The sequence below is a fragment of the Pangasianodon hypophthalmus genome, chromosome 26 (genome assembly GCF_027358585.1).
Source record: "Pangasianodon hypophthalmus isolate fPanHyp1 chromosome 26, fPanHyp1.pri, whole genome shotgun sequence".
Lineage (NCBI taxonomy): Eukaryota > Metazoa > Chordata > Actinopteri > Siluriformes > Pangasiidae > Pangasianodon > Pangasianodon hypophthalmus.
In genome coordinates, this window is record NC_069735.1 from 219,779 (window position 1) to 233,024 (window position 13,246).

General features: G+C 44.6%; 1 protein-coding gene across 1 annotated transcript; it reads left to right on the forward strand.

The window, feature by feature from the left end:
* Positions 1–333: 333 nt before the first annotated feature.
* Positions 334–12,916, forward strand: LOC128317549 (interferon-induced protein 44-like). Its single transcript, XM_053229961.1, has 7 exons — positions 334–584; positions 1,322–1,376; positions 1,569–1,638; positions 1,750–1,783; positions 1,896–2,106; positions 2,341–2,495; positions 12,768–12,916. The coding sequence occupies exons 2-7, from the start codon at positions 1,368–1,370 to the stop codon at positions 12,778–12,780; spliced, it is 492 nt and encodes a 163-aa protein (XP_053085936.1). The 5' UTR covers positions 334–584; positions 1,322–1,367; the 3' UTR covers positions 12,781–12,916.
* Positions 12,917–13,246: the final 330 nt, after the last annotated feature.

Consider the following 13,246-nt stretch of genomic DNA (forward strand, 5'->3'; position numbering starts at 1 on the left):
GTTAAAAACAAAACAGCCATCATCAAAAATATCCACACAACTATTCACGCTGTCACCAGGAAGTTTTGCTAAGCAAACATCTTACAAGTGCTTTCTACTCATTTCATTTACTACCAGTTTGTTAATCAGTTCTTAATACCTGCAATAATCCTTATCACATTAATCCTTATCACAATAACGAAGCGTAAACATGAGCTGAGTCATAGACTGTATGAACAGGCATTAAGAATGGAAATAGTTAAGTATTAACATCTTGTGAATTCATTCTGTTAAATAGCATGATAACTTGCAGTATTAATAAAGATAATTCACGTTAATAATGGCTTGTAAGAGTCAGAAGTAAAGCTGTAACTTCAAGTTTTCCAAAATCTTCCAAAAGGCTCTCTCATTTCTATACTGTTTTCTCTACTGTAATACACTTGATTCTGTTTATAGTGACTGAGAATTACTGCAGTGCTGTGAAAGTGAAAGTGGAAGGAAATATCTGAGTCACACCCAGGTCCAGTTTTATATCAGTGACGCAGACTCACACAGCCGGAGCAGCAGCACACAGGTTCAGCTCTACAGCCAGAGCAGAGGAGAAGGTAAGAAAGACTTCATTCTAAAGCACTGATCATTAAGTTTTTCTCATCACATTATTATTTCATAAATGAGAGAGCTTGCTATATATTCTAATTAGAAAAGCATCAGCATGTTCGGTTGAATACATAAAATTCACAAACAAACAAAGTGAAAGTGTAGAGAAAACAATGCACAAGTCTAGCACAACAGACAGCCCTATTTTCCTCAAACCTTTTAAAAGCATTTCTTTTGTACTTTCCTACAATTGTTTATTACAGATGTTCTTATTTTAGGTTTTTATAATAGCAATTCTTATCAAACTTGGCATCCTTGGTGTGTAATGAGTGTGTAATGCACTGCATTCAGATTGCTCTACTGTAATGCAATTGCATCTGTGTAACAGACATGACACAGAGATGTTGTGAGAATCCCTTCACTGGAGATTTATTAACAGTGACGTCTACAGTCCAAAACTCAATATCGATAAACGGGTAAACAGAGAGATAAGGAGTCATACACAAAAGGCAAATACTAAACAACAGCTCAGCACTGACACTAAAGCCTGACTGTGACAGCTGAGGAAGTGTCCTCTAGTGGTGTTTCACTGAACTGTTCCTGATGGATGTAACCAGCAGTTTCACTGATCAGCTGCAGATTCAGTTTCACTGTACAAGTGATACGGTGAAAATTAAATATAGACGTGAGTCCCTGTATGTATTAATAACCAAGTAATTTAATTCAGTGACACATTTGTACACAGAACTAAAGCAACAACACATCTGAGGTGCAGTTCAGAGGCCAGTGTCATGGATCAGGTAAGAAAATGGACTACTAACTGACTTGACACAATCACAGTTCATAATTCAAACCAGTAAAGTAAAGCTTTGTTATTATTGTTTTATTGTTTTACTGTATTATTGCTGTTGTATTAATGTTGTTATTGTTATTATTACAATGTTCTCTATTTAAACAGTTAAATTTATGCGTAGTTTATACTGATATTGCAGCTTGATCAGTTGTTCCGTCCTTTCTTCAATTTGAATCAATATGAACAACCAACCCCAAAACCAGATCCTGGTAAGTTACTGCAGAAATATGATATTTAAGGAAAGTCATAGAAATAAACACTTGATTGTAGTGTCAAAGACAATCTCGTGTAATGTTGGAATTCATTTTTTAAAATCACAGAATTCGATCGTCAATGGCGGCCAGTGGCGTGGAGGTAATATCAATGATTGCAAAAAGACACAAAGACAAGATCATTGTGTGCTTAAAGCTGTAATTAGTAGCTCATGGAAAATATGTTAATCTCTTGGTTCTTACTTCTTAAATAGTGAAGGTAACAAACATCTGATGTTGAGGAAACTGAAGGATTTCCAGCCAGGCACTGCAGAAGTCCATGAGCTGAAGATTCTGCTTCACGGCCCAATCGGAGCAGGAAAGTCGAGTTTAATCAACTCCATCAACACCGTCCTCCAAGGATACAACGCTGCCGGTGCACTGGCAGATTCATCAGCTGGTCAAAGTCAGAGCTTCACTTTAAAGGTAATAACTAGACAATAAAATATTTACTGTAATGTCTTCAAGCCAGACATCCTTTCCCTGAACTTTACTGAGTACCTGAGATCTTTTTGGCTCATGTAATATACTAATATATCTAATGTTTTAGGAAAATATTGTATTTTTCTGAATATATATCTGCCTGAAGATTACACTGTGTTTAAAAAATAATGCTAGCAAAAGCTTGGCACAGGATACACCTCTGTATTTTGTGTCCAGTTAAAATTTCACAAGCTGAAGAAAGCTGGACCTGGAACTTTCTATCCATTTGTCTTTGCTGACATCATGGGTCTGGAACCAGAGGAATCAAATGGAGTGCAGACTGAAGATATGATCCAAATATTACAGGGTCGTATTAAAGACGGGTATACACTGTAAGTTCGTGACCATCATTTAAATTATTGAGGGTATTTTTTGTATTCAATATGTAGCGAGACCAAGGTACCAATAAGAATTTAGATTACCGACCACGCCACCCAGGGGAGTTATGCCCCCCTTAGGAAAACTAACTATACAAAAAAAAAAACCACCCACATTAAGCCCACATAAGGAACACTGGTTCGTACACAAGTAAACAGAGACAGGATTCACACTAAACAATTTCTTTATTGAATTCCTTTCAATGATTTTGTTACAACTCATAAAAAAAAGAATAGCAAACACTGCAAATATAACCAGGGTTCAGTTATTCTGTAGGCCTACAGGACAGAACACACACATAAAATAGGACAGGGGCTTACCACAGGGAGGCGATCTGGAAGGAGGGTCCAAAAAGACCACACGTGAAGCGCACACATACACTGCACAGCACACCCAGGTGACACTACACTGCCAGAAAGGTGAAACACACACAAACACAGGTACCCAGCCACCCGGTGCCAAGCCTCCCTGCCGGCGTCCCCCAACTCCTGAAACAGAACACACAAAAAGAAATGAACAAAAAAAAAAAAAGAAAGAAAGAAAAAAAAAAAAAAAAAAAAAAAACATATACCAACAAAATTACACCAACATGCTCACATGCACACACAAACACACGCTAGCACCACACACAAACACGCACACACAAACACACTACCAACTACCCGCAAAAAAACAGAAAAACACACACTCGTACAAACATCACCACTCTAACGATTTTAGCGCGCTGATGATCTAATTATACACACTGCGCAACAATTACAAAAAAACTGAATACACAGTATCACAAACAAAACAATAAAGAAATTCGCTAGAAACAAAACAGCAGCTCGCCGTCAGCAGACGGCCCCAATGGTTTGAAGTCACAGCAGCAAATCAGCAGCAGAAGTCACCTGCTAAATAAAGGACACCAAAGGCACCTATAAGCTCATATATAACTAGCTAATTAAAAAAAAAGATAAGAATTAACATAGTGACATACCACAAGCAGCGATGCAGAGGAGCTCCTTTAAAAAAAAGGGGAAACCTCCCAGTCAACCGACCACACAGCCTAATAGGGGCAGGTAACAGTGAATCAAGTGGCATACTAAAGCCAATATACTAAATATAGCAAGAAAGCTACATACCGGAAAGCAGGAACCGATGCAACACAACCTCAGGCTTACAACACTCACAGATGAGATATACGCACTATAAGCGCAAACAAGCAGCAACAAACTCCTGGAGCAGGACTCCAACAACTGCACCCTTTACAATCAAGGCACAGACCTCTACGGGCTCCGACTAACAGGAGAAAACCCAGGGTAGACGAGCAAACCAACAAAAAAAAACTGCCACTTACCTTAGCATCGCCAACGCCGTGCTTTTAAAGAAGCTCCGAGGCTAACAATTGTCACAAATCAGTAGCATCTAGTGATGTCATACAGGTGCGACACAACACCGTTGCTGTAGCTTAAAGACACAGGCACCTCAACATCTATCCACTACAATCTGCCCCCCGCTTCTTTTATCGTCGACCCGACGAAAAAAAACAAAACAACAAGACAAACACAGGGTATCCCAGAGTGTGTTTGGAAACCAGTTGCATCCCCTATTACTGGTCACTTACACTTCGCGGTAATCGGTGGGGATTGGAGTGTTGGCCCGCCTTAGCTCGTGTCGTACGACGCTGTGCATGATCACTAGAGCTATGTGAGGGCAATGTGTGCCAGGCCCCTAATGATTTAGAGGAAGAATTATTGGCTACTGGGTCCAGTCCCTCTGTTGGATGAATGGTAGCCACCTGCAGCCCCCCTGCAACGGGTGGATTTTCTACCGCAGGTGCCTCAAATATAGTAGGGGTATGCCTACTAAGGGTGGATACTGGCACTTGCTCACCCAAAAAGAGATCCTCCTCACTAGACGACTCCTCTTGGGCCAGTGAGGCCAACTCGCCCTGAGGGGCGTTGGTAGAAGGATTGTCTAAGTTCCGTGGTCCCACCACCCCCTTCAACATGCTACGATGGACATGTCTCCGCTTGGCCACATTGTCCACAGGGGCAATGGTATACACAGGGCCTCTATTAACTGGGGCCCGTAGAACAGTGTATATCACAGGGCTCCATTGGTCATGGATTTTATGGCGACCACGTACCCCCAAATCACGCATGTACACCAACTGTCCTTCCTTTAGAGGTGCGTCTCTAACCCGTTGATCATGCCTGTCCTTACGATAGGCTGCCGCGGCTGCCAGACGCTCCCGTGCCCCATCAAATGCCGTCTGCAGCCGGGCTTGATGTTCTTGTATCCAGTCACACACTCTTCCCCCTACGGGTTCACGGACTCTACCCAAAAGGAAGTCCACTGGTAGTTGTGGATCCTGCCCAAACATCAGCAGATGAGGTGATTCCCCAGTAGTCTGATGGGGGGTAGTATTGTAGCAAAACACCACCTGAGGTAAACAGGCAGCCCAGTCTCTTTTACGGGATACTGGCAATGTCCGTAGGAGATTGTGCAAGGTACGGTTAAACCGTTCACATTGACCATTGCCAGCAGGATGGTAGGGTGTAGTATGAGACTTTTGAATGCCATACATGTTACAGAGCTGCTGAATCAGTAGGCCCTCAAAACACCGCCCTTGGTCAGAATGGACGCGATTAGGTATTCCAAACCTATAAAACCACTCGGTTACCAAAACCTGGGCCACTGTAGGTGCTCGCTGGTCAAGTGTCGGAACAGCAACAGAGTATTTACTGAACACGTCGGTAATTACCAAAATGTTCTCAAGCCCCCTTGTGGTTGGCTCTAACGTTGTAAAATCCACTGCAATAATCTCATTGGGCCGTGATGCCAAGAGATGGCCCATGAAAGAGGATGCAGGGGGGCGTGAAGCCTTCGCCACCTGACACCTAGGGCATTCCTCACACCAATTCTGCACCTCAGCAGACATTCCGGGCCAGTAGCATCTCTGCCTCACCAGCTCTAATGTTCGACCAACACCCTGGTGTCCATGCTGTTGGTGGAGCTGGGTCAGAACCTCAGAGCGTAGTGAAGCAGGCAAAACCAACTGCCTATACTCCTCACCCCCGTTAGGATAAAACACCCTGCGGTAAAGAACCCCTTCACACTCTATTAAACGGTCCCACTGCCGCAAGAGTGTTAGGACCTGAGGGGAGAGTTCTTCCCGCTCCTCTCGAGTGGGACGCCGCTGATGTCTCCAAAACACCATAGCTCCCTGAATAGTAGGATCGGCTGCCTGTAATGAAGTCAAATCAGACGGCCCATGGGAAGGCAGGACAGAGATGACCAACTGCGTTGCCTGGATGCTCCCTCCCGGGGAGGCCATCCGCTGCAACAGTTTAGGGATAGCAGTTCCTGGGGCCAACGCTTCCACATCCCCTTCCACTAGTTGATACTGCCTTGACAAAGCATCGGCATTACGATTAGATCTTCCAGAGCGATATCTTAGCTCAAAGTCAAAGGATGCTAACTGTGCTGCCCACCGATGTTCCACCGCACCCAACTTAGCAGTGGAGAGATGGCTAAGGGGGTTGTTGTCTGTGTACACAACACATTTAGTCCCTAGCAAGTATTCCCTAAACTTCTCTGTTATCGCCCACTTGAGAGCCATGAACTCCAGCTTCATGGAGCTGTAATTACTCATGTTCCTCTCAGTGGGCTTAAGGGCTCTACTTGCATATGCCACCGGCCGCACCTTTCCATCCTGCTCCTGGGACAGGACCGCCCCCAGACCACTGTGGCTCGCATCCACCTCAAGTATAAAGGGAAGTCTGAAATCAGCATAGGCAAGGACCGGTGCTGAAACCAATTTACTCTTCAAACCTTCAAAACTGATCTCACATTCCTCAGACCATGCCTCTGCCAGACTCCGCCCAGAGGCCTTCCTGGACCTGCTGCCGCCAAGTTCTGCTACCAGCCGATGCAGGGGGGATGCCAACTTGGCAAACCCTTCTACAAAACGCCGGTAGTAACTAGCAAAACCAAGGAAGGAACGAAGCTCTAAAACATTAGTAGGGTGTTGCCAATTGGCCACAGCTTCTATTTTACTGGGATCAGTCGCCACCCCATGCTGCGAAATGATGTGACCCAAATAACGTACCTCCGGCTTAAAGAAAGCACATTTCTCGAATTTGGCCTTAAGGCCCTCCATCTGCAACCGAGTTAAGACCATCTCCAGCCTTTGCAAATGCTGTATTACTGTGGGTGCAAAGATAACAATATCGTCCAAATACAGCAGAACAGATTGGCATTGTTGGTCCCCGAACATGCGTTGCATAAGCCTCTGAAATGTACTGGGGGCATTACACAGGCCAAAGGGCATTCTATTCCATTCAAATAATCCGAATGGAGTACAGAATGCCGTTTTGGCCCGGTCGGCCTCAGAGACTGGCACCTGATTGTACCCGCTGGCCAAATCCATAGTGGAAAACCAGCGGGCACCGGACAACATGTCCAAGGATTCTTCAATGCGCGGTAAAGGAAATGCATCTTTTCGCGTCTTAGCGTTGAGCTGCCGATAGTCAACACACATTCGCAAACTGCCGTCCTTCTTCTTTACAAGGACAATAGGTGACGCAAATGGACTACTGCTCTCCCTTATGACTTGTGTCTGAAGGAGCTGGTTAATATGAGCCTTAACAGCCTCATAGTCAGAAGGTGGAATGCGCCTATAGCGCTGCTTAACCGGAACTTGATCCAAAAGAGGGATGTCATGGGAAATCAAAGTAGTGCAACCTAAATCGCCCTCATGTGCAGAAAAGACAGAGGAGTATTTGAGCAACAGTGATCGAACCTGCTCCTGCTCTGTGCCATTAAGCGGGGACAGATCAAGACCTCGTATCTGATCCTCAATTGTCACAACTGCAGGCAGTGTACCAGCAGAGGAGACAGTGATGGAACGGACCTCCACAATATCTTTAGGCAGACTAACAACGGAGGCAGTGCTTACTCGGCCCAATCGTGTACGTGGGTACAGCACTGCATCTGTGGTGCCTACGTTAACCACCGGAATATACACAGTGCCCTGGGCCACCTGCACGAGAGCTGGAGACACCAACAGCCCATCTGGTAGCCCCGAGTCAATTGGCTCAAATAGGGTACCATGACCAGCATATTGTTCTGAACAGGTGGCCGCCACCATCTTAACAGTGCCCCCTAGAACCCGCCAAGGTCTCCGTCCGCGGACATGCACAGTACCACCACCGTCAGGAGAGGACTGAATGACCACCTGGTGGCAATGTTGAAGTGCTTGAAAAACAGGATTAGGAGCAGTGGAAACAGATGGCAGATCAAACAAATCACAACCATGCTGACCAAACAACTCCTGATAGCATTTACGGATAACATTCATGCCAAGTACACCAGGGGCTGGGGAGTGCCCACCCCCGGGAGGATCCCTAACAACCAGAACACCACAGTTACCCATCACCTTACCACACAGCTCCACATCAAGCTCTAAATAACCCAAGTATGGGATCTCCAAGCCATTTGCTGCACGAAGCTGCAACCACTGGCAAGACTGCAACCGCTCTTGGCCCCAAGGTTCAAAGTTTCTAGAAAAGAGGCTCTCGGTGATAGTGGTCACCATGGACCCAGTATCAACAAGACATGGAACCTGAATTCCACCCATAAGAACAAGCAAATGCGGACAACTAGACATCAAACCCTCCACCCTGCCAGCAGAACCTAATGTTGTACTAGAGCCTGGGACAACCCCAGCCGGACTGTGGCTCCTCAGCCCGGCGGGTATCAGTTTCCCGACTGCTGGGTGGGTCGTGAGGACCTACTGTCCGGAAGCTGTGCGGTGTTCCATGAACCACTCAGGGAGGAACCCACAACTCTTTTACCCTCACAGTCTCTGGCATAATGACCTGGTTGCTGGCACCGCATACAAATGAGGGGTCCATCACGGGGAAAACGATTACGTCTGGGAGGATCCCGCATAGCAGCCATACTACGAGTAAGCTGATCTATCTGAAGCTGCTGTTGTCTTAGCATTTCTTTTAACTCTGCCAACTCCGACTTTGGCGCCTGATCGCCATAGGTGTTACTAGTCACTGCACAAGATGTACCTGCAAGTCCAAATGATCTTTCCACACTGGGGAGGGAGAAGCTACGGGGTCGTGGTGGCTCAGCCGAACCCTCCCGCTCCCATCTAATGGCCTCTTTGCGAACTTCAATCAGAGTGGCAGTGGGCTTGTTGCGGATCAACTGTTTTAATGCTCGACGGAGAGCACCCTCCCGCACATGCTCTACAAACTGATCCCGAAGCAGAACATCAGCGTTAATAATGCCTTCCGGTGCACGCCCCTTCACTTTGTCCATTAGAGTCATTAACGCTATAGAAAATTCTAGCAAAGACTCTCCCTCCTGTTGTTTTCGTGAGAAAAAGGCCTCCTGCAGGGCTACATAAGATTGAGGGCAACCATACAACTCTTGCAATATCTTAAAAATTTTGTCCGGATCCTCCCTCTCTGCCCTCAACCGATAACGAATCTCCTCCCTCGCTTCTCCCTCCAAGTGATCAAACAGGAAATATGCCTTATCGGTGGAGGACAAATGGCGAGCCCGCATACAAGCTGTAGCTTCCTCTACCCAATCTTCTATACTTATACCGATACTACCTCGGAATATGGGACACTTCCTCTCCCTTGGAATAAATACCAATCGCTCAGTAGCTTGTGCAACTGGCGTGGCAAAGCTAGAGGAAGCTTCATTAGAGGGGCCTGCCGGACTAACACTTTTAAGACGTTCATTTTCCGATCTAAGCTGGGCTATCAAATCCCGAAGCTCCTGCATTTCCTCTGCCATTCTAGCCAATTATCAAACAACCAAAACCAATAGTTAAGGAACTCACAAAGAGAAGCAAACTATAGGCTCCAGAAGAAAGCTGTACACTGTGGGCCGTTCCTGACACGGGCTGCTGTTTTGTTTCTGCAAGACACTTTCACTCACACATCACATGCATACATTCATACACACAAACAATAAAAAGGCGAATCAATCAAATGAAATACAAAAACACACACAAAACAAAGTGGAATACCCGTCTCTGTTCTTATATGTGATCCTGCCGACTACGCCAAATATGTAGCGAGACCAAGGTACCAATAAGAATTTAGATTACCGACCACGCCACCCAGGGGAGTTATGCCCCCCTTAGGAAAACTAACTATACAAAAAAAAAAAACCACCCACATTAAGCCCACATAAGGAACACTGGTTCGTACACAAGTAAACAGAGACAGGATTCACACTAAACAATTTCTTTATTGAATTCCTTTCAATGATTTTGTTACAACTCATAAAAAAAAGAATAGCAAACACTGCAAATATAACCAGGGTTCAGTTATTCTGTAGGCCTACAGGACAGAACACACACATAAAATAGGACAGGGGCTTACCACAGGGAGGCGATCTGGAAGGAGGGTCCAAAAAGACCACACGTGAAGCGCACACATACACTGCACAGCACACCCAGGTGACACTACACTGCCAGAAAGGTGAAACACACACAAACACAGGTACCCAGCCACCCGGTGCCAAGCCTCCCTGCCGGCGTCCCCCAACTCCTGAAACAGAACACACAAAAAGAAATGAACAAAAAAAAAAAAAGAAAGAAAGAAAAAAAAAAAAAAAAAAAAAAAACATATACCAACAAAATTACACCAACATGCTCACATGCACACACAAACACACGCTAGCACCACACACAAACACGCACACACAAACACACTACCAACTACCCGCAAAAAAACAGAAAAACACACACTCGTACAAACATCACCACTCTAACGATTTTAGCGCGCTGATGATCTAATTATACACACTGCGCAACAATTACAAAAAAACTGAATACACAGTATCACAAACAAAACAATAAAGAAATTCGCTAGAAACAAAACAGCAGCTCGCCGTCAGCAGACGGCCCCAATGGTTTGAAGTCACAGCAGCAAATCAGCAGCAGAAGTCACCTGCTAAATAAAGGACACCAAAGGCACCTATAAGCTCATATATAACTAGCTAATTAAAAAAAAAGATAAGAATTAACATAGTGACATACCACAAGCAGCGATGCAGAGGAGCTCCTTTAAAAAAAAGGGGAAACCTCCCAGTCAACCGACCACACAGCCTAATAGGGGCAGGTAACAGTGAATCAAGTGGCATACTAAAGCCAATATACTAAATATAGCAAGAAAGCTACATACCGGAAAGCAGGAACCGATGCAACACAACCTCAGGCTTACAACACTCACAGATGAGATATACGCACTATAAGCGCAAACAAGCAGCAACAAACTCCTGGAGCAGGACTCCAACAACTGCACCCTTTACAATCAAGGCACAGACCTCTACGGGCTCCGACTAACAGGAGAAAACCCAGGGTAGACGAGCAAACCAACAAAAAAAAACTGCCACTTACCTTAGCATCGCCAACGCCGTGCTTTTAAAGAAGCTCCGAGGCTAACAATTGTCACAAATCAGTAGCATCTAGTGATGTCATACAGGTGCGACACAACACCGTTGCTGTAGCTTAAAGACACAGGCACCTCAACATCTATCCACTACATATAGAATAAGGAATCTTTACAGTAATTTTAAATACACAGATGGGTAGCAAAAATAAATAAATATAAATAAATAATAATAAAAATAAATAACATAAGTGTGGTGTTTTGTCACCACAAACTGACTGAAATGCTTCAGTGTGCCATGGCGTAGATTCTACAAGTCTGTGGAACCGTGTGAAATGCGATACCTTAAGACTAAAAATTTACTAGTGTACTAGTGGTACAAGTGGAAGACGTATCGTGGGCAAACCTGTGCTGTGCACAACCCACAAACACTGGGTTCGTATATTTACAAGCACAAGATGTAACACTAACAGCATAGCACATTTGCTCTTTGCCCGCAAGGACATTATTAGGTTCAGTGAGCACAGAGATCTTACAGGCAGCACTGCAAGCTTTGGAGGCCACAGCAACTGGGCAAGAGCAATGATTGGCTGTGACACAAATGAGAAAGTAAGTCTGGCTTGCTCAAATACAATTTGCAGAGGGAAAAACATGTTGTGCCACCTGTTGCTGCTGCTTGAGCAGGTAGGTTCAGGAGGCACTGGATGACATTCTAACTGCGGAAGAATACAGAGGATTTCTCCATATGGAGAAAAATGAAAAGTAAAATGAAAATGGAAGAATGAGAAGAATTAATATCAACATTAACTGATTGAAAGCTGAAAGTGACAAGCAAGTATGAAAGCTGCCAGTCATATTTGTTTTCAAAAGTTTCAGCAATCTCATACATGACCCCACACTCCACAATTATGGGTCTAGCAAGGGAGACAGGGGACGGTGGCACCGCAGACCGCACACCCTGAAATGATCATTCTGGAAGTGAGGCAAGAGTTACCCTCCACCGTGAAATGGGTTTGGACCAAAGACAAGGGTGACTGCGGGTCAGCAGAGCCCACACCCCGCAAATATGGGCCTGACCCAGAGACAAGGGTCACTGAGGTGCTGCAGATCCCTCACCCTGAGATTATGGCTCTGACACCTGGGAGCGAATACACTGCGCATGTTCCCAAGGGTCAGACGCACTCTTATGAGCACAGTGTGATGTGAAGTGCTGGGCATAAATCCCTTATCATGAGTTCCGGCTCAGCATTGTCTACGTACTGAGTGACAATCCAGAATGAAGGAAGTAGAAAGGTTGGTTATGTGTGTATCTGATGTGCCACAGCCGAGTCACTGCAGACCACCAGACCATGCTGGTCAGTCAGGTGGACTGAGAATGTCCTGAGGATAATCACCATGTTACACAGCGTTTTACAGTCTAAACAATCGAGGTCATGGTCATCACATGATGAACTTAGTATTTAGTACTTGGCTAGGAAACAAGCCCATGGGAAAACATAAATAATTCCATAATGAAACTACACTAGTCCTCGAGTTAATCGTAGAACCTTGAGTACATATTCAACAAAAATGGCAATATTATGTTTCTTGAAGCACACTTGCACTCTCCAGTCTCATAACTACATAATTAATCGTAGATGATAGTTGCTTTAGGAATAAAAAGCTTTAAGGAGTATACTAGAATAATAAGTCTGGTCTTCAAGAGATTAAATGATTACTAAAACCAATAAAACCAGTAAAACCAAAAAGCCTAATTATGGTATTTTTATAAAAAGTAATCTGAGGTGGTCCTTTATTTGATTTTCGCTCTTTCAGTTCAATCCTGTAAAACCCATTGATAAAGGCGACCCGAAGTACATCAGCAACCCCAGCCTGAAAGACAAAGTGCACTGTCTGGTGAGTGTTCTACCAGCTGACAGAATCTCCCTCATCAGTCACAACGTTATTAAGAAAATGAGAGCTGTTCGGGAAAAAGCACGTGACTTGGGTGAGTTTTTCACATAATTATCCTGTCAGGGTTATGTTTCCCATCAGCCACTGCACTTCACTGGATCACATCGCATAACTGTTTGCACCTGTATCACATTTTTACTTAATGAGCATAAGCATTTAAGTCACGTCTTGCACCTGACTCACTGCCTAGCTTTTGTCTTTCGTTGTCGATTGTTATCACGTTATGCTCTCTAGTCAAAGTATGTCACATTGCCTTGAAACCATAGTTCATGTTGCATTCTCTGTGTCCTTCCTTTATTTTCACTGAAATATTGTTCTGCATTCGCATCCGCCTCCTCTGC